The 27,500-nt window shown below is 37.4% G+C and overlaps 1 protein-coding gene across 1 annotated transcript in view; it reads right to left on the bottom strand.

Moving 5' to 3' along the window:
* Positions 1-12,554: 12,554 nt before the first annotated feature.
* The window catches only part of TEX15 (testis expressed 15, meiosis and synapsis associated), a 40,040-nt gene continuing 25,094 nt past the window's right edge, over positions 12,555-27,500 (bottom strand). Inside the window, 5 exon segments of the mRNA XM_065900077.1 lie at positions 12,555-13,165; positions 13,168-13,509; positions 13,512-13,798; positions 16,267-16,325; positions 18,179-25,506. Of these exon segments, the coding sequence (XP_065756149.1) occupies positions 12,555-13,165; positions 13,168-13,509; positions 13,512-13,798; positions 16,267-16,325; positions 18,179-25,506 (8,627 nt within the window).

The following is a 27,500-nucleotide window of genomic DNA, read 5'->3' as shown; positions in this document are numbered from 1 at the left end:
TGTGGTAAAATATTTACATTTTAACCATTTTTAAGCATATGATTCAACAGCATTAGGAACATTCACAGTGTTGAGCAACCCTCACCGCTACTATTTCCGGGACTTCTTCATCCCAAACAGCAACTTGGTAGCCATTTAAACAATAATTGCCATCTCAGTAGTTGTGGCTCGCGGGCTCTAGAGCGCAGGCGCAGTAGTTGTGGCTCGCGGGCTCTAGAGCGCAGGCGCAGTAGCTGTGGCGCACGGGCTTAGTTGCTTCGCTGCATGTGGGATCTTCCCGGGCCAGAGAATGAACCTGTGTCCCCTGCACTGGCAGGCGGATTCTTAACCACCGTGCCACCAGGGAAGTCCCTGCTCATCGGTATTATCACCAGTCTTCTTTTCTACAGGGCAATTGGTAAATCTTTGTCCAATGTTAGAGTATAAGATTTAAATTCCACTTATATCTTTTATAAGCAACAGTGGTAATAATAAAGAATATATCTGGCCTTTGACCCTGGTTTCTGGCACAGAGCTTCCAAAACCTTTGGAATTTCAGAGTGAGAGGAGTATCTTTGTTATACTGATGAGGTAGGTGACTCAGGATCGGGGTTGGTCACCAGAAAGACCAACCCTGTGACTGGTCAGCCAACTTTGGGCTAGCCTGACGTTAGGGGAGGGGATAGGGCTGGAGATGGAACTCATCCATGTCATCAAGGATTTAATTACACATGCTTCTAACGAAACTCCAGTAAAAACTCTGGTCACCCCAGCTCTGTGGAGCTTCCAAGTTGGTGAACACATTGATGTGGTGGTGGGGTGAGATGCCTGGATCCCACAGGAGAGGGCGTAGAACCTCTGCATATTCCTCCACTCCTAAAGAATATTTCTCAGTTTGGTTGCTCCTGACCTGTATCTTTTATAGTAAAACTGTAATTCTAAGTATAATGTCTCAGTGAATCCTGAGAGTTGTTCAAGCAAATTACTGAACCTGAAAGGGTTGTGGGAACCCCCAAATTTATAGCCTAGTTAGGGTACACCTGAGGCTTGTGGCTGGAGCCTCAAGTGGGGACGGTCTTGTGTAGGCCTTTGCACTTCTCTTGTGGGCTCTGTGCTAACTCCATGTAGTGTCAGAATTTAACTGAATTACAAGCACTCAGTGCAGAACAGTGCAACACACTAAGTTTTAAAATGTCTTTTGTAATTTAAAAAACTATTAAACAGTTTTTAACACATCTTTTGACAGCTGAACTTATGACATTTACAGTCTTGGTTACAACTATATTTAACTTATTGTCATCTTAACACTTTAAAAGATAAATTTTAAGTTGCCATAGTTACATGACAATTTTTTAAATGCATGGATATAATTTATATTCTTTCATAGTTCGCTATGGAAATTAACTCTCCACTTTCTTTTGAGCCCCAGATGCACGAGCATAATTAAGCCTTTCATTTTACGGCACATTGTGAACACGTCTGTGCAAAAACTCGTTTTCCCCTCTCATCCCTGGTACACAATTTCTCTTCCTTGAAACGTATCCTCTAATGTTTTTGGTATATATACTTAAATTATCCATGTAAAATATATAGTATTATGTACTTAATATTCATATAAATATATTCTTATAGTTCTGTACATTTCATTGTTTCTAACTTCTTTCACTAAATGGTGATTATACTGTATTTCGTATTTGTGTAAATAACAAGCTATCATGTTTGAATCTAAAATGCTTAAAATATAGCGTTCTGTTCACCAAACAATATGGTTTTAAAAAACATTAGCTTTGATTATAGTAGCCTCTTCTTGTCTATCATAATCACTGTCTTACTTGCTTTGCTTCTTTCTCCACAATTTTCTTTAACGTGTTCTCATCTGGTATGGGACTCATAACATACCATGCAAACCAAGGGCTACACATGAAACTTTAAATGTGGTGAAAAAGCCTTTCGGACAAACATACAGTAGTTGAGAAAGGTTCACATTGAGTGTTAACTGTGATATCAAGACACCTATCCTGTTTTTGACACTCGGAGCACTTTTAAAAATGTGAGGATTTCCCTGGTGCTCCAGTGGTTAAGACTCTGCACTTCCACTGCAGGGGGTGCAAGGTTCAATCCCTGGTCAGAGAACTAAGATCCCGCATGCTGTGTGGCCAGGAAAAAAAAAAAAAAAAAGTCTGTGATCCTAATGTAATATTCTATGTATTTCAACCCAGACTTTTCCTATACATCACGTTGTTAAAATGTTACATCAAGCTTGGGGGACATAGGGCTTCCCCGGTGGCGCAGTGGTTGAGAGTCCACCTGCCAATGCAGGGGACACGGGTTCGTGCCCCCGTTCGGGAGGATCCCACGTGCCGCAGAGCGGCTGGGCCCGTGAGCCATGGCCGCTGAGCCTGCGTGTCCGGAGCCTCTGCTCCGCAACGGGAGGGGCCACAGCAGTGAGAGGCCCGTGCACTGCAAAAAAGCAAACAACAAAAACAAAAACAAAAAAAAGCTTGGGGGACATAAATATTTTTTCCAATATTAAACTGGCTGAAAACATATCAAGGAATATATCAAAGCAGGGTCTTGCAAAGATATTTGTGCACCAATATTCACAACAGCATTATTCACAATAGCCAAAAGGTGGAAGCAACTCAAATGTCCATCAGGAATGAATGAATAAAAATGTGGTCTCTACATACAATGGAATATTTTTCAGCCTTAAAAAGGAAGGAAGTTCTGACATGCTATATACAATATGGGCCTTGAGGCCATTATGAAATAAGTGAGTCACAAAAAAGATGAATACTGTACAACTTCATTTATGAGGAGTCTAGAGTAGTCGAAATCATAGAGACACAAAGTAGAATGGTGGTTCCCAGGGACTGGGGGAGAGGGGGAAGAAGGCATTGCTGTTTAATGGGTTTACAGTTTGTTTTGCAAAATGTAAAATACAAGTTCTGGAGACTGGTGGCACAACAATGTGAATCTACGTAACACTACTGACTGCACTGTTAAAGATGGTTAAGACGGTAAATTTCGAGGCTCAAGAGGGAGGGGATATGGGGATATATGTATACATACAGCTGATTCACTTTGTTGTACAGCAGAAACTAACACATTATAAAGCAACTATACTCCAATAAAGATGTAAAAAAAAAAAAGATGGTCAATTTCGTGTCACTACAATTAAAAATAAAAAGGGAGCCCTGCCAGGAATACCTTAACCAGGGATACGTTCTGTGGGATGAGCCTGTACTTCCTTTCGCTCCTGTGGCAAAGCCAGGGTTGGGCCAAGGGATGATGCCAAGTCACTGCCCTACACTGGCAGACCCTCAAGAATGTGAAGTCTATCATGTCTCTCTTTTTTTAAATTTATTTTATTTTTGGCTGCATTGGGTCCTTGCTGCTGCACACAGGCCTTCTCCGGTTGCGGCAAGTGGGGGCCACTCCTCGCTGTGGTGCGTGTGCCTCTCATTGTGGTGGCTTCTCTTGCTGCGGAGCACATGCTCTAGGCGCGTGGGCTTCAGCAGTTGGGGCACGCGGGCTCCAGAGCACAGGCTCAGCAATTGTGGCGCTCGGCCTTAGTTGCTCCGCGGCATGTGGGATCCCCCCGGACCAGGGATCGAACCCGTGTTCCCTGCATTGGCAGGTGGACTCTCAACCACGGCGCCACCAAGGAAGCCCCCTACCATGTCTCTTTATCAACTTAAATCATCCCATGGGAGGGGGGTGTGCCGTATGTCCCTCTCACTTCCCCATGATACCTACACCCACAAATGCCATATCAGTAGAATGCTTTATGTTATATTCTCATATGTGTTTCCTCCATCTAAAGACCTTATTCTCACCTTTCCAGCAGGTATAACTCAAACAGATTTTCAAGACTCACCTTAGGGTTGTCTTACTCATAAAAAGCATTCCTAAATCCAGTCGGATTCATTACATGATTAATTATATGGTAATCCTCTTAAGACCTGTACACCAAGCACTAGCATCTATCACACCTCACTTTATTTTCACGGTTGGTTTCTTGCATGCCTCTCTCACTCTACACAGACCTTCCAAGCGAGAAATGTCTCACTGATTTTTTAATTCCAAACGTCCAATCATACAGCTAAGCCCAGCAACAACAGAATGTGCTCCATAAAAACTGGTTGTTCGTAACTTGGTACTGTATCTACATTGAATGGAATGGATTTTCACTTCTGACTTTATGAAAGTAAACAAACTATTGTCATTCTCACCCTCAAATCTTTCTTTGGATTTTTTTGACTCTGACTTGTATCCAAAAGAAACACTCATGATGAAATGTCATTCATTAACAGATTATTTTTACTTTCTCATTTGATGGATACCAGTAGACGGTTATAGGAAAAATTTTTTTCATTATTGCAGGTTCCTGGGTCAAGAACCCAGAAAGCGGGGTAAGAAAATTAGTTTTTAGTCTGACCTAATATTTTACCCTGAAAAATTGGTGGAAGACCACAAAAGTAACCTAGCTGACTCAGCAGGTTCTACGCGTGCATTTTTCAATAGATGGCATATTTGAAACATTTTTTTTATGGTTGACCTGTAAGAAAGGTTAGGAGGGTGGGTGTATCTCTAGAAACTGTCACAGAAATTAATGGTCTTGAGATAGTTTTGAAAATAAGGAAGGAGGAATGGAAGGTAGAGAGCCTGCCTTTCACCAAACGTTACTGGAGGATAAGCTTCAGGATAGCATTTGAAGAAAGTGGGAGCACAGTCAATTTTGAGAAAATTGTCCTTTTCATTAATATTCAGATGCAGTTGTAAAACACCCTGGTTGAGAATCAGTGGATTAGGAGTCATTAGTTACTTGATTTAGCGTAACTCCCAATAGAAAAATACATTCACTTCTCAATATAACTAAAATAATCTTAGCCAAGGGACTAGAATTATTTGTATGCACATAGAGAAACTGTTTCTTAACCAAATGTGAAAAATCTCAAATTACTGTATTGCTCTTTGCACATTCTATATTCAAAATTTAAAAGAAGGGATTATGTATCAGGTTCACAAGCTGATGGCTGGAATTTAAAAAGCAAATAACATGTCAAAGGAGAGAGATTAAGACCAATCTTATATTCTTTTCAAACCAACAATATTGGAAATACTAACTGATGTTCATGACTTGAGGTGCAAAATATCTTGAAGGGCCTTCTGAATGAATGCATTCATAAAATAAGGAATTAACATTTTCCTTTATGGCGTTGATATAAAGATTAGTTGATACACACACAAGCAGAATAGCATACCTTTAACACAAATCAAATCATAGGTTCAGTAATTGCTGAGTGAATACAATCTTTAATTAACCATGCTCAATTAACTAGACCAGATTTCTCAAAACATAGATTCTCACATTTAAAAAAAGAAATGAAGGAATCCCTCGGTGGTCCAGTGGTTAGGACTCTGCGCTCTCACTGCCAAGGGCCTGGGTTTGATCCCTAGTCGGGCAACTAAAATCCCATTAGCGGCATGGTGTGACCAAAAAAAAAAAAAAAAAAAAATCTGTCATAGCTCTAAATTATTCTTACCTAACAAAGGAAAATAGACTTTAAAAATGAAAGGAATTACAAATCCTAAGATAAATGGAGTTTCCTGTGACAACAAATTAGAATGCAGTGTATTTTGAGATTTAAGGGTTCCACAGGATATTTCAAAGGAGACTTCTTACAAATACCAGAGGGATTCTTTTAACAGTTAAAAGATTCAGAAACAAGATGGTAACAGTAAAAACAGACAGCAGATCTTTCACCCCAAGAAATGAGTAAAATTTATATCCTCACAAAACGTTCCTCTCTTAATCTCTCTCTAATGAGTTCTTTTAAATCTTATTCCCACATGGCATTACTAATCAATGACCACTTAACTTCTCAGTTTCTCTTCATTAGCACAGCTAACTAAGAATTTGCAGTTACTTGGGGCTTCCCTGGTGGCGCAGTGGTTAAGAATCTGCCTGCCAATGCAGGGAACATGGGTTTGAGCCCTGGTCCGGGAGGATCTCACATGCTGTGGAGCAACTAAGCCCGCAAGCCACAACTACTCAGCCTGTGAGCCTACAGCTTGTGCTCCGGAACAACAGAAGCAACCGCAATGAGAAGCCCGCGCTGCAACAAAGACTGGCCCTCACTGGCTGCAACTAGAGAAAGCCTGTGCGCAGCAACAAAGACCCAACGCAGCCAAAAAAAAAAAAAACAAAAATTTGCAGTCACTGCTCCTAGAATTGTATCCATCAGATCTAAAGAATGCTTGTCTTCTAAGAATAACTTCATTTTCTTCCTCCACAATCCTTTTTTTCAAACTGCACAGATAATTGGGAGTTTATCATGGTACTCAAGCAATGTCAACATTGTATGAACTGAAATCAAACTATGCCCGTAAAAAATTTTAATAGCTTTAAAATACCACATAGACCTGAATGTAAGTTAATTTTTCTCCTAAAATTACTCCCATTGAAAAGAATATGGAGCCTTACTCTATTTTGAAGACTTAAACCCATTACTTTAAGGAAGGTCTTTGGGGAGGAAATTAGCTCGAAATGACTTCAGCCAAAAGTAATTTTAGATATGTTCACAGGTTTAAAAAGCATACATCTCGAAGAATTTAGAAGTGAGGATGATATGCTTTGGAAAACTCTGTCATAGGGCTCCAAAAAGCTCTGATGATGTCAAAGATGCATGAGAGGACACCGAATGAAACTGTTCTATGTGTTAAAAGAAGAATTTAAAGTATTTTTATATCACATACAATTGAAATTTAAATATTTATATCTCTAAAAGTTTATATATTTCAGCTTACCAAAAAACTTGTTTTGAGGAATCTTCTCATTGGGGAAATGGAAGTACAGCCTTACATTTGGCTATAGATTCAGAACCCAAGTTTTAGAGGCACTTTTACATTATGCATATTAACAGAAGGCAGACTGATGTAACTAAAATATATGAATATGAAAGTTAGTTTGATTACCTTATCAAAGAGGCTCCCCTGAACATCTCAGCTTACGGATCATCCAGTAATTCTCTATTACTTCGTTTTGTTTTGTGTATGTCACTTCTCACGATGTGAAATAAACTACTGTACTTACATATTTATTCCTTGTCTCTCTTGACTGGAATGAGAACGGCATGAGGGCAAGAACTTTGGCTTGTCCTATGAAACTCCGGGGAGGAATGAAGCTTGTCAGAGTCAGGGGAAAGGAAGGAAGGAGATGAAGGTGGAAGCAGCTGGAGTGGACGGAGTGTCCCAGCAGTTTATTTAATCAAATTCAGTTCTTTGTGGACTCTTTTTCTTATAATGAGTATACGTATAAACAAAAGATTATCCGTATATTTGCTCATTAGTCAAGAAACACAAAAGGAGAAAAAAAAACCCTGAAACTAGAAGGACTAGAAGGAATTCAGCTTATTCAGATAATTCTTCAAGTTCCAAAACAATATTTACAGACAAGCAGGTATTTTTAAAAATAACGTTCACTCAAATTTTAATTTGTTCTTTTTTTTATTTTTAGAACCAAGACACATACTTGAGGGGAAAAAACACTCCATTTTCCCATGTTCCACTTCAAAGTGCAGATTTTAAAATGTAACTAAGTATTTACAAGGTTTTTTTTTTTTTCCATTATCTTTCTTTCAAGAAAATAAAACTCAGGAAATAAAAACATCACAAAGACAATATCAACAGAATCTGCAAGTTGTTTAAAGCAAGCATCCTTAATTAGAATATTTAACTTTTGGTTTACCTAATAGAAACATTGTTAATACTAAACCCGTAATATCTTTCCATAACCAAACATAAAACAAATGGCTGAGGCAAAGTCATTCTTTGAATAACATTTGCTATTACTGCTTTAATACCTGTTCAGGAGTTCTGATTTTTACAGAATATTTCCAAATAAAACAACTATCTGGACCAAAAAATATGTTATTTTGATATTGCTTTAATTCTGTAGTATTTTTTCTAATTCCTGTTTTGTTCAGTTGCAGTTCTTTGCTTGACTTTCCCCTTTTAAGATCTGTTTGTTAGAGAAGAACCCTAAAGTACGCTGGACTCCATCCTATTTGGTTAATGTGATTAATGAGGCTTATCCTGGGGGATCTTAGTGTTTCTCTAAATTGAAAAATTAGCTACTCTATAATAAATGCAGCTGAATCACACTCTCTTTGGATGCCTGTACTAGATAACATAAAAAGTTTGCTAACACAAAAAGGCTGCGAAAACACTGAAGCTTTGCTACCTAGCTGTTTATTAGATTTAGCCAATGTAAATCTCTTATCACATTTTAGGGCCCACTAGCACTTGAGAGTCTATCCAGTTGTGAGGGATCTTTCTGACTTGGATCTTACAGAAACCAGGAATGGTTGCTGGTGGGCAGAGAGGTTGCTGAAGACCACGGTTACACACTACAGCCCTGTTGTTTACCGATGATTATTACTGACACTTTTTACTTTTTTCTTTTTGTTTTTTTACATTAATTTATTTATTTTTGCTGTGTTGGGTCTTCATTTCTGTGCGAGGTCTTTCTCTAGTTGCGGCAAGCAGAGGCCACTCTTCATCATGGTGCGCGGGCCTCTCACTATCGCAGCCTCTCTTCTTGTGGAGCACAGGCTCCAGACGCGCAGGCTCAGTAGTTGTGGCTCACGGGCCTAGTTGCACCACGGCATGTGGGATCCTCCCAGACCAGGGCTCAAACCTGTGTCCCCTGCATTAGCAGGCAGATTCTCAACCGCTGCGCCACCAGGGAAGCCTCAAACACTTTTTACTTTCGTGGAATGTTGAAAAGGAAAAAAAAATCTATGATCACAACATTAAAAAACTTGTATTTGTGCTGCATTATTTAAATTACTGAAATACAACTACACTAATGGCATAAGCTAAAGACATAATTCCCTATTATCTGCTATAAAATCACTAAAAGAAGCGTTTAAATTGTAAAATACAAATACAAAAGAAATAATCTTGTGGAAAGGGCCCTTATGGAAAAAGGTGTTAAAAGTGCTTTAATTTCAATATAATGATCTAAAACTGCTTCAAACATAAATATTTTAAAAAAATCTCTCCTCAAGGACAAACACTGAAAATATGTAAACCTAGTTCCCTATTAAAATATATTTTTCAAATAAAAATTAGGGCTTCCCTGGTGGCGCAGTGGCTGAGAGTCCGCCTGCCGATGCAGGGCACACGGGTTCATGCCCCGGTCCGGGAGGATCCCACATGCCACGGAGCGGCTGGGCCTGTGGGCCCGGAACCTGTGCTCCGCGGCGGGAGAGGCTACAGCAGTGAGAGGCCCGCGTACCACCAAAAAAATAAAAAAATAAAAAAAAATAAAAAAAATAAAAATTAGAAAATATTGGGCTTCCCTGGTGGCGCCGTGGTTGAGAGTCAGTCTGCCGATGCAGGGGACACGGGTTCGTGCCCCAGTCCAGAATGATCCCACATGCCGCGGAGCGGCTGGGCCCGTGAGCCATGGCCACTGGGCCTGCGCGTCCAGAGCCTGTGCTCCGCAACGGGAGGGGCCCCAACAGTGAGAGGCCCGCGTACAGCAAAAAAAAAAAAAAAAAAAAAAAAAAAAGAAAATATTGAAGTTAAAGGAATTTGTCACATTAGACACAGAATGGTAAATTACATAAAGTGTCAGGAATTATAAAATTATTGGTTTAATGATCAGTCTAAGTAAAAAAAAAAAATCCTACTTTAATCTAAGTCAAATGGCACGACACTATCATAAACAATGCATCAAAAAATATGAGACAAAAATCTTGTTTTGAAGATTTTACTACTATTGCTTACCCTTAATCATATTAAATGTTACATTTACTCTCCTTATTCCATTAGAATAATCCCAAATAAAATCTTATATAACTGTAATAGCTGTGATAGCAACTTTTCAAAAAAATTAAATTTCACAATATTGTTAATGTTTCTGAAGGCTAGGTAGGTACTGAAAAATAGCCTAGTACAAAGTCGCTACAATAACTGCATGGAAATTATTTTGGTATTTTAGATGCCAGAAATTGACTTCCTATTGCATTATATGATACACTTTTGCATCTAAACATTTTATCAAGGGCTATAAGGTTCATAATTTACCACATTTACGTTTATTTTTAAATGTTAAAATAAAAAAATATGTAAGTAAAAAGTACTTGGAAAAACTTGTTAAACCTCTTTTATTTCAGTAGACAAAAGAACTATCTTCAATGTCCTGGCTGAAAGCGTTCTTGATACCGTGAAACTGGAAGAAAAAAGAAAGCACAAAGATTTGAGATGAATTACTGAAGCAGATGGATGGTACGTAACAGGATAGTGGAAAGAACCCAGTTAAGTTAGAGCCAAAGAGATCAGAGTTCAAACTGCACATCTGCTCTTTACTAGCCATGGGATCCCAAGAAACTTAACAGTATTGCAGTATTTAAGGCTCTCCAAAGAGTATTTTCCTCATCTGTAAAAGAGCAATAACATCCCTGCATCTCTCCCATGTATCTTGTGAGAATTAAACAGAATAAAGGATGTAATGTGTCCCGCACACAGGGCTCTCTCAGCCCTTCCTTTATTTCCATTATGGTGCTGAATACAAGTATCATGAGCACAACAGCTGGAAGTGGGTCATAGGGATTTTCACATCTTCAGAAGGATGTAGTTCGTTGTAATACAACCAAAGAAATAACAACTAAAATTTTTGAGAATCAAAGCTGGATTTGATTCCAGATAGCTTTCTTAGCATCGCAAACAGCTTAATTATTAAGAACACAAGAAAGCTCAAACCATGAGACCTTTATGAAACAATTTCATTCAAGATTTCCTATTTCAAAAATTAAAATGTCTTTAATTTGTAGGTTTGCCGCATCTACTATGCTTGGTGCGCTTATCATTACAGCAGCTACAGCAATATGTTAATCAAAAAGGAAAAAGCAGTCATATACCTTGCCCCTGCTTTCTCACCTCCTTTATAGTTTTTCTTCAGGCTATGATTTAGCTGAAAAATTTCCAGTCCTGTTTAAACTCATTTAGTGGGGCAGGGAGGAAAGGAAAGGATACATAGATAATTACACCACCACAAAATACTCATATGTGAGAAATGCACACAAAAATACTGTGGAAGTAGAAGAGGCATTCTCACATGAGAGAACAGTAAGAAGTTCAATGTGGCTTGAATACAGAGTGGAAGTGGTGGGAAATGCGGCTGTCTATGCAGGGCTGTCAAGGGCCCTGTGTTCCAAGCTAAAGTATTTGAATTTTATCCCATAGGTTACAGGGCACCAGTGGCAACTCCAATGTAGAGACGCTGCTGTCAAAAGGTTTCTTAATTAGAAATAGAACTATACTAACAGCCTGCTTCTTGTCCAATTCAGGCTAAGGAATTAATTAATTCAATTAATTTTTTCTACTTATTAGTTTGTAAGATAACCCAGGACTGAGAAAGAACTTTTAAAAAAATACAATTCAGCACATTTATTGAACTCTAAATATTTTAATGAATACAAAACCTTGTTGGTTTTAATAGGTTTTCTTCCTTCTTTTATATTGCAGTTAATACCAAGTTGAGGCAAAAAGCCAAATCAAAGCTTTAAAAATATTTTTTGGCTGAATTTGCATGTGGTATTTTTTACCTTATATATATATACAGACACACACAACCTACAAAACTGATTTTCCTTGAGAAACAACTTTTCAATTTAAAGAAATTCCTTGCATTTCTCTGTTTAAGACATTAAGAGATGATTAACTTCATACACAGTACATTTTACCTCTGTTGGTAGAATATTTGGGTGCTAATGTAGTTTTTGCAGAATTATTAATAATTGTTTTAAAATTTTGCTTTAACTATGGTAAATATACATGACAATTTAATTAAAAATTATATTCTAATCATGATATTCCATAAACAGAATTGTGTTTCAGAGAAAATATTTCAAGTCCCTGTGGCAAACTACCAAGTTGTTCTACTAACACATTTCAATTAACTCCATTCACTTATGCCACGATACTATATTAGAATACTGTTATTAGATACTGTATTATCTGATTGAAGTTCCTTTTTCCACCTATTTACTCTATTTTTTTCCTTCATTTATCAAAAAATGTGTGTTCACAATAGGAAATCTAGAAAATAATGAACACTCTCCACAAACTCCAAATTTTATCACTCACAGGGAGACAAGTTAAAATGTTAGTGTACTTTATTTCCGTATCTCTATGCATTTCTTTATTTATGTAAGTAAATTTATACAATATAGTTTTTAAAATTGTCATTAAAAACTTTTATAAACCCTTCAATGGTTGCATATTTCAATAACTATAATTTACTTAACTATTATTCCTTGAAGTTGCGTTTTATTGAAGGACATATTCAGTGATATTACCAATTCTTTCTTTCTCAGTCTTTGACAACTAGTTTTCCACTGACAATGTAATTCAACTCTGCCTGATTTTAAACAATTCTACAAGTCTACACAGAAAAATGTGCCATCTATCACCACCTGCTGTAAATTCCACTTACATAAATGTACAAAGATAAAAGTGAAAACTCTACAAAGCAAGTACTAAACTTGTGAAACTCACCGTTAAGTCCAAGGAACTTCTGGAAGCACCTTCAAATCAGGAGAGCAAGGGTATGCAGTGACCGGTTGATAGTAAACATACTGTGAAAAAACTGGCTGCTGAAAATTGTAAACAGGCATTTGAGATTGAAAATGTCCACTCACTGGCACAAAGTCGTTTGCTTGTCGTTCCCCAGCAAAGTAACCAAAATATGGAGAGTACAAAAGATTAGAATGCGTATTTTGAACAGTACTTGTAACTGCAGTCAGCATCCCAAAAGGAGGTGGCTGTACTTCATAGGATGTTATTCCCTGGTATGTCGGGGTAATGGAACTGCCATTGCTGCTGCTGTAATGATAAACACACGAAGCAGAGTAAGGATGTGAAGTTCCAAATGACTGCTCAGAAGAATTATATACCGGGGTACATGCAGACTGTGGAATTTCATTCCAATATGTGGCAGCATTCTGAGTTAAAACTTTTGAGTTCTATTGTTCAGAAAAAGAGTGTTCTACTGTTTGATTCACGTTAAGGGTCGTGTTCTCAGATGCTTCAACAGGTGTAGTACTGGAATTCAATGTATCCTTCCTATGTTTTTCTTTTGACTCAGTTTTTGCAGGTTGTGTTTTATTTGCAGAACAGGAATTTTGTTCTGGACATGTATGGGTTCTGGAGAACTGGTGCATTTAGAATTTTTAATGGATGAATTTAATATTTCATTATCTTGAGGTTCAAAGTCAGTGTCATGCATTTCTAAATTGGTATTGATATCCCTCACAAATTAGAAAATAGGCTTTGAGAGCACTGATGCATTAGGCAGAAGAGAAGCATCAGTTTCTGGTTTTATGTCTGAGAGACAAGATTTCTCTGCAGGATCTGAGGAATTCTTAAGAAATTTCTGAGAAGTTGTCTCCTGGTCTTTTGAAAGTGTGCCATCTACACGTTTTTGGTCAGAAATTGCCAAAGGAGAACAATCTTATCACTTTTTGTTTCAGCAACACTAAAATTTACATTTCTTTCCTTCATGTTATTTAAGCTTCCCTGTTGTCCACTAAAATCTTCTGAAGTAGCAGATGAAATATTAGTTAAATCTATTTTGCCCTCTAACTTTGACATACACGTGTCTTTTAGGTTCTTTAAAGGTAAAAGTGAGCCAGGCACTGATAGCTGAATTTCAACTTTTTTTGGAGAGACATGGTTTCTTTTCAGATTGTCAGATGAACTTGGTCCTATTTCATTTTCACTTTCGGGATGAGATCTCATAGTCCTATTAAGTGTAACACACATACAAACAACTCTAAATATACAGAGTCACAAATTTTCAATATAAATATAGATTTGAAAATTTTATTTAGGAAAAGAATTCTTAAGATTCACATTTTCCTCTTTGTATTGGCATTATACAAGAAACATATTTCTCCAGTTTTCCTCCCTTGGTTTGAATTTAGATACTTTTCTTGCTGAAGGTGATATATTCCACATTTCAAATATATTTCCAATACATCTGAAAATACCGAGTGCTGCCAATATTGTAATAAATCATGTTATGCTTTGGACACTTCCTGATTTCAATTTTTTTGCAGTAGTTTCTAATTCATATACCTCCAACCTATTGACAATCTTCTTTACTTGCAAATAGCCATATATAGCTGGTGAAACCACTAGCTGTGACCCCTACCCCCAAAAGACTATCTTGTCACAAAGTATTGAGGTATTTTGTCTGTTCAAGGTCGAGAGTAGGAAAAGCAGACTTCAAAATTTTCTTGCCAAGTGAATATCCTTGGCATTCCTATCTAAATTTAGACAGTCTCAATCAGGGTGAAGGAAGCGTTCATTATTGAAGGTCTAGAGCCAGAGAGTTAATGCAGGTCTCCAGGGCAATTATATTTTTTTGGTGTCTCATCAAATTCTTCAAATTACAAGTGGAAAAGAACATGTTGAAAGAAAGAAGTAACCATTCCTCCACAGTCAAGAGAAATTAACCTTTGGCCTAGAATTTGTGTATCCCACTCACGAAACTAAAAGCCCCTATTTTACTTAACCCAGACTCCTTAAAAGGCACTTGAATGACAACCTACATCATCATCCAACCCAACAGAATACTTTGACAGTTTCCAGAAAGGACAATTTTGACTTTATCACATTTCCAATGATGTTTCAGTGATGTCTCAACCTTACAGATTGACAGCTGCCTGTGTGATCTATCCTTTTACCCATTCTCTTAGAGGATGTTCTTCCACGACCATGGCACCTTATATTAGAATTCATTTTCCTGCTAATTGAGGCACAGTTTGATTCTTTGAGCAGCAAATACTACCTGCACTTACAAAACTTAGTTTTGTAAATTAAGTAAAACAAATCATCTTAGTTACAAAACTAAGATGATTACAGAACTGGTTTATGTTATGCCTCTGATAGCCTATTCATCCTTATGCCACTACACAATTATTTAAAGAGTCATCTGTGCCAGGAAAAAGATTCTAGAAATGTAGTAAATTAAACATCATATTTAATTTTTAAAATAATTAATTTATTTATTTTTGGCTGGGTTGGGTCTTCACTGCTGTGCACGGGCTTTCTCTAGTTGTGGTGAATGGGGGCTACTCTTCGTTGTGGTACGCGGGCTTCTCACTGTGGTGGCTTCTCTTGTTGCAGAGCGTGGGCTCTAGGTGCACGGGATTCAGTAGTTGTGGCTCGCAGGCTCTAGAGCGCAGGCTCAGTAGCTCTGGCGCGCGGGCTTCGTTGCCCTGCGGCATGTGGGATCTTCCCGGACCAGGGCTGGAACCTGTGTCCCCTGCATTGGCAGGTGGATTCTTAACCACTGTGCCGCCACCAGGGAAGCCCTAAAGATGTTAGAGAAGCAAAACCAAATAAGACAGAAATGAGAATGCTTATCTTCTTTTAGTTCATATTATTCATTTTCCTTCATATGATGGAAAAAAAGATGGTAAAAAATGAAGCTTGTCATAAATTGAAAATCTTACAGAGTTGAATGAAACAAGAGATGGTCAACAAGTCCAGTGGTGCCACTTCACGTCAAAATGAGAAAAACATAAATAATGTAGTGGGTTTTTAATAAAAATAACTAATTCAAAAAGAATTTAAAGAACTAGCCTTTATTCTGAAATCATGTTCTTTCTATATATTGTGGTGTTAATACATCCTTTCATGAAACAGTAGTATACTTATAATATGTGAGTGTGTTTGACTAAGCTCCCACTTAGGAATAAAACTTGTCAATTTTTATCTTGTTAGCCAGTCTTGAAATTCGACAGGTCTATAAAATCCGCAAGTTTAAAAAAAAATCTAATCATTTGCCCCATTCTATGTCCTTTTTAGTAATAAGCCAGTCACTAAGCCCCATCAATTCATTAAATAATGTCTGTCAAATACGACTTTTACCTTCTTATTCTGTAAAGTGTCACTCTTTTCTAAGCCCTGGCTGACTTACTACTTTTAACTGTACTTAGAATCTCCTTACCCTTTAAATCACTGTGAAAACGCATTTCACAGGATATTACCTTTCAATCCTTACAGAATGAAATTCAAACTCCTTAGGCCTTACCTAAGACACTGCATAATCTGAACCTTCTTCTCCCTCCTTAGCTAACTCTTCTCCCCTAAGTTACATGTATAACCCAACAGAGGTAATAAATAAAGGTTTTAGTCTTGTTCCTTAATATGTGCTCAATTTTGTTTAGTTTTTCTTCAGACAGGGCTGATGGCAACTCCTACCTTGGATGCTTGAATGTTGCCTTTTCTCTGTTGATTTTTGTGACATCTTTCATGTTAACCTATGTTTAAAAAACACAGAGAAAACGTACATTGTTGATGGTTTAAAGTACAATATTTATTATTTTAATTATCAGACATTTGCAATTGCTTGTTCTGTCATCATCTAAAATGCACTGTCTGAAACTATATTCATTAATGATCCTCTCCTTCAAAACTCAGTGACTCTGCTGGACTTCCCATATTTCATAAATGTTTGGAGAAACTTTTTTAAAAAGCAATCTGCAACATTCTTTCTACCCACATCTTACAACACGTCTATTTATGACTGCTTCCTATTTTATGCCCTTTTTAATCAACCAGTCCACTCAGTGCCACTGTTAAGTAATGTCTGTCAAGTATGGATTTTCCTTTCCTATTCTGTAAAACAGCATCTTTTTCTAAGACCCAGATGACTTCCCACTTCTAACTATGCTCAAAATCTCTACTCCTTAAAATCACTGAAAAAACAGTTTACAGGACACTCCCCTTCAATACGTACAGAACGAAGTTCAAACTCTTCAGGCCTATATTTAGAACATTCTGTTATCTGAAACGATATGCTTCTCCATCTTTAGCTTACTTCTGTCCACTAAGTTAAAATGTTTGTTCCAGACTTAATGTTAAACTCATTTCTCAAATAATGTCAATAAGCATTGTGTCTCTGGTCACATTATTTTCCATAGCTTGGATACCCTCTTCATTTTTTTACCTTCATCTGATAACAGTTTTTCCTTTAAGGCAAAGCTTTGATCTGTGTCCTTCTACGAAATCAATGAATAAATCTGTTTTTTAAAAATTTTGCTTTTCTTCTCTATACTTACAACACCTTTTTAGTAATACCCTCATTTTACCCTTGATGTGGAGTACACAACTTGTGTTGTTCTTGTGTTTTGGAAGTATGTTTATAAACTGGTTGTTAATTAAGCATTTTCCCACAAACACAGTGCAATAAATGATTTGTTTCCTAGTCTCTAGAACTAAAGTTTAACTAACGAATACAATTAGAGTAAGCTGAGAAAGAACCCTGCTTTTCATTTTGCGTATAGGTCTCTCTTTCTTCGCTTCTGAAATGAGAAATTCTCAAAAAATTTTGAGTAGTCTCTGAGGGTGGAGTAGGGGCAATTATTAATATGGGCTCTGGAGCTAGACTGCCTTGTTTTATATGTAGGCGCTTCCGTTTACTAACTTTGTGACCTTGGGAAAGTTACTTAACCTTTCTATGCCTCAGTTTCTGTACTTTTTAATAAGATAATAACAGTGCCTACATCATAAGCATTCTGTGAAGAACAGAAAAAGTTAATGTTTGTACATTCATTAGAATGCTGCCAAGTATTTAATAAATGCTATATAAAATTTGTTAAATAAAATGTACTTATGCAGGACTAACTCCTTCATAATCGTCTATTTTAAAATATCTGTACTATTCCTCTGTGTGGATGATAATGGTCAAGAACACAGACTCCACTGTCAAGTTCTGATATCCACAACATTAAGTATAGCCTCATTATATAGAAGCTACTCAATAAATACTTGGTCACTTGCTTAACTCACATTCATAATATGTACTTTTCCTTTAGCCGTTATTAAAATTCACACCCTTCCAAGAAGTGTTTTCTAAATAAAACAATTAATTTGTAAGTTTAAAAGTAGACATTTGCAAGGCTCTCTCTCACATATACAATTCATTCACATCATTTTATAGATAACATGGATTGTTTAATCCAATAGTTCAGTTAGTAAACTCATTTTGCAAGGCAGTATTTAAAGCATCCTCAATTTTTACAATTCTGCAAACTACGTACTTGTTTACTTAAAGAGTAGCCTTGTTCTCAAAAAGAATACCTACACAGGTTTTGCTTAAAACATTTGTTACCTTTTGTTTTTTACAACTGGAAACGGTAGTATTTTCCTCTTGTTCCTGAGGGTCTTCACATTTGTCTACAGTGAAAGGTCGTTTTTTAGAGGAATTTGAAACGTTTTTCATTATGCACTGTGAAACTGAGGGCACCTTCACACAAGTACTGGACTTGTTGATATTCTTCCTAGGTTTTACATGAATATTCATTTCTTCCTTTCTCTCCAGGTGCAAAGTCTTCTTTCTGTTATGTCGCATTTGGCACAGGATAAAGGAAATGGTTAATTTAGCATTTTTAGCACATATTATCTTCATATCTTCAATAGTTTTCATGACTTTCATAACATGGGCCATTTTCCCTAAGTCCTTCCGAGGGGCAGCCATCACATTTTTGAGCAGGGTGGAAAACTGATTGTAGTTGTATTCTAACTCTGTCACAGTGCTTCCGTAATTTATGGATGCTATACATGGCACAAAGTCAATGTATGTGGAAAGAGAATACTTAGACTTCTTTAGAAGTGTTTTTATTTCTGAAAGTTCTTCAAGTTCTCTTGAGAGCAAATGAAGAGCATAGGAGCAATTAACAGCTTCATTATATTTGTAGATAATATCCAGATCGTTCTTAAGTTCAGAAATAGCAGTCTCTATCACTTTCCAAAGACAATCTGTTGAATTATCTTTAAGAAATGAGAAAGAAGTCATTTCTTCTTGGCACTGAACCAGTTCAGGAAGAAGTGACAAATCAAACCAAAGCATACCTCGAAACCTCTGTTTGTCTAGTTTCTTTGCCATTGAGTTTTTAAGAAAGTGAACTGTTTCTGAGAGCATGACGATTTCAATATAGGTTTCAATGGCCGCAGGTTTTAAAATTACTGCCTCATGGTTGCGGTTTTTCACCATGTCCAAAACATTTTCTTGTGTGATAAAAATATTATCTATGTTATCTTCTTGCAGTAACTGAAAGTATTTTTTTAAAATTTCTAAGTGATCGGTACATCTCAAAGTGAGTTCCTGTAGTTTTTTAAAGTCTGCAAATTCAGCTTGATCCAATATTTCACTAATACAACAGATATCTGGATGTGAAAGCAAAGTACTGTTAAACCTAGAGTTTTCTATGCTAATTGTTGCTTTGTTTACTAGAGCATTTGACTTTCTGGAAGCAATCATAGTATTCTCAAGCCCAGTACTGGAAATGCGTTCACTGCTTAAACCTTTAGACAACGTATCACATATCTTCTGCAACTTAGAAAAAGCATGTTGATTTATTTTGAGTAGTATTTCTTTGCTGTTCTTTCCTGAGTATTTTTTGCCGAAAGACTCTCTCTTTTCTTTCCAAACAAGACTTTTTGCAGCATCAAAAAAGATATGTTCCAGACCATAAAGAGATATTTTAATACTTACTGCCTCATTGCTCTTGATAAAATTAACTTTTGAGGAGATCAATTCTATAATAATCCATAGATGGTCTTGTTTTCCTGGACAGGAATCTTTTTGGGGAGAGTCCCCATATATATTGATCAGATTTAATGTACTTTTTCTCAAGGATTCTAGGTCTCCCAAACTATCTCCAAAGTTAACTCCACAGGTAAATGGAACAGAAAGAGAAAAGTCAAAGCAATCAGAACAATGTTTCATTACTGCCTCACACTCATTAATCTGTCGTTTGTATTTTAAGAACATGTAGTATGAACTGATTTCCCTTTTGGTTTCTTCAAACACTTCAACCAACTGATCATGATAGTTTTGCAACTCACAGAATGCGTGATATTTTAACCTGCCTTGAAAAGCAGGATAGAAGTTGGATTGTTGTTGAAACCCACGTGGTCTGCCAAGCAGTTCACTGTACAATGTCTCATCATACCAAAGCAAGCTTCGGAATGTTGGCTCACCTCCTAAGAGCCGTGTTTTGTTTTCAATGAACTGAATAGTTTCCATCATCATTTGAAGTTCTACCAAGGAGTCAAGAGCACACGGTTTTAATTTGCGTCTGCAGTTATACCACAGGTTTTGTTCTACCAACAGGTCTCTTGAAATCAAGATTTGTTTAAATGAACACTCTTGTTTTCTTTCAAAAGCTTCAACAAATAAAGGGAGAATATTTTGACAAACTTTAGTTTCTTCCTGTAGAATCTGCAAAGATGATGCTTCATCTGCCCTCTTCAAAATTTGAGCTATCTTAGCTATAGGAGCCAAATTATTAGTGAAGCAGTGTTCTTCTTTTAATTCATTCATGTATGATGTAGGCATCTTCGGAGGAGGAGAGACGTTGGAGGTTTCAGAGTGGGCATGTAGAAGAGGCATATGATTCATTCCTTTAATGCCTGGTTTGGAATTACAGGCTCTTCCTGAGTGCACTGTGGAGTCAGACTGAGAGTCATGACTAACTTTTCCCTCCTCTTTCTTTCTTTTGTTAAGCTGATTAGAAGCAGTGTTACTCAAAGAGACTGCCTCAGAAGCACCTTTAATGCTTAAATGAGAATCGATCAAGCTGTCTTTCACTGTTTTCTCACTTAAGTAGGAGGATTCTTCTAATGTCTTATTCTTTTGATTTTTGTACTCAGTCTTAACACTTGATCCTTCAGCCACGGTTTTGTGAAATGAATCTTTTGCTTTCTCTGCTTGTTTATCTTTCCACATTCTTCTGTCCTGAATGTCTTTCTTTGCAATACATTTTGGGGAAGAAGAACCCTTTATGTTATCTTTTAAGAGCAGAAAACTATCATGGGAAAATAGTTTCTTCATCATATTGTCCTTACTTTCTTCACTTACTGATGTGAAATCCAACTCAGAATTCTCAATAACATTTGTTCCCTTCCCGTCTATGCGGAAGCAATTACTTGAAGAGGAATGTTCTGTCTTTAGCAGCTCCTTTCCAGCACATCCTTGTTGACAGTGTGGTACAACGGTAGACACTGCTGAAGAATCTACAGCAAAAATGCTCTGTTTATTCAGGTAAGATTGTGAAGATTCTCCCTCACTGTCTGTCACTAGAGTGGCTGATAACAATTGAGGAATAATGTTACACGTTTTGCTTTTTATCAGAGTTAGATTTAATGGGTCCATAAGGAAGTTTCCTGTAATAATGCCTGGTTTGGAGCTCTCATTAGGAGCTGTCCATTTTTCTATAGGAAAATTTACTTCCAGGTTTCTTGTATAACCAGATAAAATAAGGTTATTTGGTTTGTTGATATCAATATTAAAAGCATGCGTCACACCTGATTCTAAGACTGAATTAACTGTATCAGTTTTCACCTTTGCGTGGGCTATACAAGTTGCATCATAATTTTTGTCCACACCAAAATTTACGTTGCTTTCTTTTATGCAAGTTAAAGATGCTGAATTCCTTTTACTTATTACTTCGTTAGCTTCAGAATTGTTTTCTTTTGTTGTACCCTTAATATTACCACGTGCTGAATGGTTCTTAAGCTTTTCGTATTTACTAACGTTAGATAAAAACTCTGCATCGATTTGATTTTCTCTTTTAGTTAGTTTCTCATCTGGGCAGTCTGGGGAAGAGGGACACCCAGTTTTTCTAGAAAAGGGCTGAAGTTCTGATGATCTGGGATTTCTCAAACTGCTAGTGCTATAAGCTGACTGACTTGTACTTTGGGACCTGGAGCAGAGGGCTAACTGTGATTCAGGATACTCTCGATCACAACATCCTCTCACGCGAATAGTGGTGGGACTCCTGGAGACACCGGGCACATTTTTCTCAGAAAGGCACTTTGTGACTCTCTCTCCACTTGTTTTATAAGACTTGTGGTTTGATACATGAGTTAATGATTTATCAACTTCAAATCCCAAAGCCCTTTTCTCTCCAGGCTTGTCGTATTTTCTTTTTGACAAAAATTGCTTAGTGGAGTAATATCTTCTTTCAGACACAGAACTATAACCTTCAAGGTCACAACTTTCCCAGAAATTATCGCATATTACTGTATAGGCTTTTGGTAAAGGACCCTTTCTTTTTTCTCCCACTTTAGCTATAAGCTGCAAAGACGTGTGAACTCTTCTGTGAGCTTTTTTTAAGTGACGAACAGCTCCGTCAAGTTTTCTGGAAAGACATCTCCTTTTGCATAAAGATGCTTCACTAGTTAGAATATCCGGGACACTCCTAATGTGTTTTTCTGACCGTGAAAAGGTTTCAATTCGTCCTTGGGATAATGAAGAAAAACGTTCCGACAAGTCCTGACTGGTTAGCCTCCTCCTATTCCCACAAATTTCGTGATGTCTTAAATCTTTATGTGGTATACTCTGGTCCCTAAAAGGTGTATGTGGCTTTCTTTGGCTAATTCTTGATTCTGTGTCCTTTTTACTTCCAGTATCATCACAATCGGTTTTTGACTTTGTAAAGGAACGCCTGCTTTCGTTATTTACTGTTGTGACATTAGAAGGTTCAGTAAGCAAAGGTCCCTTGTTTTGCTTTTCAGAAAGTGAGGTTTCAGATTTACTCACTAGTCCTGATTCTTGCCTTACATTACCAAATTCACCTTCTGATGGATGATGTGAATTTTCACCAGAACACTGGGAATGAATTTCAAATCGTGGAACTTCTTCCTCCTCCTCCTCCTTTATTTCTGATTTTATGGCTTCAGTTCTATATTTGCTGGAATTATCTTTCAATGCAAGGGATTCAACAGCAGAGCTGAACCCTTGCATAAATACATTAGTAATCCTAATTTCTAGATCAGGAAGTAAAATTGGGTTGAAGAGCTCTGCTTTGTTTTTTGCTGTAGAGAAGTAAAAACTACTTCCCTCAGAGCAACGCTGATCGCTATTCTCCCTCCTTGTGGTGCTTTTCAAAACTTCTGTCTCCCCATTAGTGCTTCCTAACAGACCTTCCCAACCGATGCGAGACTTCAGAGCCTCGTATGAGGCCCCGAAATCTTCATAGAGTACATTTCCATGGCTATGAGCGTCCTGTTGAAATAGAAAAGCACTGTCACTCCGTTCTGATCCTACTTCAATCTTATTATCCAATTTGATGCTTTGAAGAACTGAGTTGTCACTTACTGACTGATGAAATGAGTTGTGTAATTGATTTTTATCCATATCTGTTTCACAATCAGAAACCCTATATTTTACTAACAAACCAAAATCTGGACCCTCAGAAGAACAAGTTTCTTTAAACTGGTATCTTTGGTGATCTTTGAGGTTTGTGCCTAACGCCGGCACTGGAGCATCAGCTACCTGAACTACAGCATGTGAGGCTACATGCCCTGAAGAACCTGCAACCTGGGGAAATGTTGTGGAAACCAAATGCTCTACAGTCCTTCCAGTATCTTTTTCGTCTATGGCAGTTACGGTACCTTCATTTTCTAATAATGTAGATTCTGTGGACACATGTTTTTTTCCCCAAGTCAAATTAAATGTAGTAGAAAATTCTTCAGAACTCAGAATTTCGATGCTATTGTAATCTTTATTCTCCCTCCTTTCATCTACAGTGGTAAAATTTTTGTTTGCATGAAAACTCTGCTTCTCATCTCCATGTATATTCCCTATGTTGTTTTCTGTAGACAAAGCAATGTCTTCCACTTCAGCCTCATTCTGGTTTTCTTTATCATTATCTCTCTGCTCGCTGCAATCAACATTCAGGTGCACATCACTGTTCAACTGTGAATTACAGAACTGAGTGTGATCTTGACCTTTACTGTTAACTTGAGAATTTTCTTTGCAGTCTCTTTCACTGTTCGCTAAGGACACTGGATCATTTCCATTTCTCCTTTTAACACATATATGTTCTCTAGCTATGCTGCAATTTGCATTATGAGCTGTTTTAATGTCATGAGATGAAGTAACAGCCGGCAGTTGTTTGGCCTGGCGAAGGTCTTTTGCTTCCTGCAAAGCATCAGTCATAACGCTAACACAGTTTTGATCTGGTTCTTCCAATTTCAGTTCCATTCGTTTTTGAGAAATGGTAAAACTTGTATGAACGTTATCTTTGTACTCTAAAGAGTGCTGAGGATGCTTTTGTGAAAGGTTCTCCGGTCTTGGAGTAAGATGATTTTGTATTTCCAATACTAGGTGACCTAGCTCATACTTCTCCTCTGTGGTAGATGAGAAAGATTTTGGTTTTTCTAACCCCTGAGTAATTAATATTTGATCACAATTTTCCACCAAATAATCAAGATTCTCATTCTCTTTGTCGTCTTGATGCAAAGAAATGTAACTATCTACTGGACTGATTTTTGTTTTATTAGTAGAAGAATGATCACTTTTCCATACATTTTGCTTTTCTTCACGTTTGGAATTGTCTTCTGGCCCAGTGAAGTTTCTCATCTTTCCAATATCTTGAATGTTCTCACATATGCTTTCTTTGCTTTCGAGCGGAAAAAGCGTAGGCATTTGGTGACCAGTCTGATATACAGTTTTAAAATTAGAAGACTGTGGTTCTGGAGAGACGTCACTATTATATACTTTTGTACAAGTATTCACTGATTCGTAAGAGTCACGTGGCTCACTATTTTGTTCAATTAAAAGTGGAATGTTGCTTCTCTGCTGGGATCTCTGAGCTTTTTCTCCACTGTGTTCTTGGATTTCAACTTCTGAGACTACATTTGACACACACATTGGGAAGGAAGAATTGTCGTGGCTCTCACGCTGTTCTGTCATGGTGATTTTACTGGGCGCTGTACAGTCATAGGTCTTAGAGCCCATGTTGTGAGCCTGGGTTTGTGACTCATTCAAAGAAATTTTGAAGCAAGGGGCATCCAAATAATTAGTAAGAACAGTCTGATCACCAGGCATGACTTCAGATGACGAGGCAGGATTAGTTGGCATAGATGATAGGTTTATTTCTGAATTAGCAAAATCTAAACTCTTCTCCAATGGCAAGATCTCATTTAAACCTGTAATAGTATTATGTTTTCCCATGCTTTCTTTTCTCTTCATCAGTCTTGGGTCTTTGATGTGTTTTGAAGTAATAACTGTGCTTGAGCCAATATTGTTATGAAGGGGAAAAGCAGGAGCAAAACCACTTAAAACATCTTTAAGATGTGTCAAATTTAAGAGGTCATCATTATTAACACTTTCTCTGGTATCACTGGGAATAAATGAAGGACCTGAATCATATGCATGTACTTGAGAAGTGTCTCTACATTCTGCTGAATTGTGCTCCATCTGTCCACTGTATGCTTCAAGTACAGAAATGTTTTCATTTTGCACATTTCCATGGGAGTTAGAAATATCTGAGTTGTAAGGATTTATCTCTGAAGTTAGTGCACTGCATGAACAGTTTTCCTGAACAAATGGATCTATAGGTTTCCTGAAATGCTCAAAGATGACAGTAGCATCTTTTCCTTTTCCAATTCTTTTGGCCACTGTACAGTTATTCAGAGACCATGTTCTTTCTGTGGAAATAATAAGAAAATAAGGAAAAACAGGAACAAAAAGTGTTTCTTCAGGCAACTCTATTAATGCAAGTAAACTATGTCATAAGCGGTTTTAACTGAAAGTCCATCAAATAACCTAATGATGATTAAAGTATGTTCTCAGCAGAAAAAGCAAGAAGAGAAGAGGAAGAGTAACCGACCGATAAAGTATAAATGACATAGCATGAAATTCCGCCCTATAGACCCATTATAAGTATTTGCCATAAAAAATTTGAATTTTGACAAATACTAAGAAATAGAAAAATTAACTAGGAATAAAACCATGTTGCTCACAGACTAGGTAATTCTTATATTAATTAGATATTATTAGATATTTAATAATAGAATCTATACATTATTAGGTAAAATTGTCTCCCTCCACCTACTGTTACCTTGCTTCTTTTCCCTCTACCACAGGAGAACAAAACTGGAAAGGAAAGAGGAATAAGGTAAAGAAACAGGAGGGGGAACAGATCAAAAAGGCTGCACAAAATCCTTCCCAGGAGCCAAAGCAAACCACTACCCCTGCTCCATTATGAAATAAATATTCTGGCAAATAATAAATATAAACAAAAACCTGGAAAATAGAAGCAAATTTTCTTTTTATAATTTATAGAGATTTATTCCTAAAATTTCATGAAGCACTTCAATGTAATAACAAAGGAACTTATAAAAACACATATTTAGCAGGTAAAATGTTCACAAAGCATTCATAGCTAACTAATACCATGAAAATACCATTGTTAAAACAGATTATTAATGAGAAGTTGCTCATGAACAATATATGAAGTTATAATCATATCACTGGGAATGTACCATGAAGTTCTTTTTCACAGAATGTTAAAAAAATAGCTCTGCTGAAGATTTCTAAATTATATAACTATTGTGATTATCCTTTTAATTAGAGTAAGCTATAGTGGAAATATGTTCGAAAATACAGATGTGGGACTTCCCTGGTGGTGCAGTGGTTGGGAATCTATCTGCCTGCCAATGCAAGGTACATGGGTTCGAGCCCTGGTCCGGGAAGATCCCACATGCTGCGGAGCAACTAAGCCCATGTGCCACAACTACTGAGCCTGCGCTCTAGAGCCCGGGAGCCACAACTACTGAGCCCATGTGCCACAACTACTGAAGCCTGCGTGCCTAGAGCCCGTGCTCCGCAGCAAGTGAAGCCACCGCAGTGAGAAGCCCGTGCACCGCAATGAAGAGTAGCCCCCGATCGCCTCAACTAGAGAAAGCCCGCGTGCAGCAACAAAGACTCAAGGCAGCCAAAAATAAACAAATAAAATTAAAAAAGAAAAAAGAAAATATAGAGATGTAGTGCTTAAGCTGGAGTGGACAGAAAAAAAGGAAAGGTGGATCCCTATACCTCCTTATACTGAAATAAAACAAAATTCATTAAAAAATAAAGCCATAAAAATACTGGAAGAAAACATGGAGGGATAGTTTTATAATCCTGGGGATAGGAAAGTACTTTTTTTTTTTTTTTTTGCGGTACGCGGGCCTCTCACTGTTGTGGCCTCTCCTGCTGCGGAGCACAGGCTCCAGACACGCAGGCTCAGCGGCCATGGCTCACGGGCCCAGCCGCTCCGCGGCATGTGGGATCTTCCCGGACCGGGCACGAACCCGTGTCCCCTGCATCGGCAGGCGAACCCTCAACCACTGCGCCACCAGGGAAGCCCTAGGAAAGTACTTTTTAAGCATGGATGGAAGTCAGAAAACCAAAAATGAGAAATGATGTCAATTACATACACATTAAATATTTTAATAGGTCAAACCCATGGTAAAACTTAGAAAAATAAACTGGTGAAAAGCATATTCTGAATGAGACAAACTTAGTACATAATTACACATATATTGGAATACATAAAGAATATACAGATATCTTCAAAAGATTAATAAAAAGACTATGCAATAGATAGTTGGGCAAAGTACTTAAACAAGAAAATCACAGGTTAAGTAAAAACTGTCAA

The sequence above is a fragment of the Phocoena phocoena genome, chromosome 21 (assembly GCF_963924675.1).
Source record: "Phocoena phocoena chromosome 21, mPhoPho1.1, whole genome shotgun sequence".
Taxonomy (NCBI): domain Eukaryota; kingdom Metazoa; phylum Chordata; class Mammalia; order Artiodactyla; family Phocoenidae; genus Phocoena; species Phocoena phocoena.
Note: the sequence above shows the minus strand (reverse complement) of the source record. Positions and strands in the feature narration are given on the sequence as shown.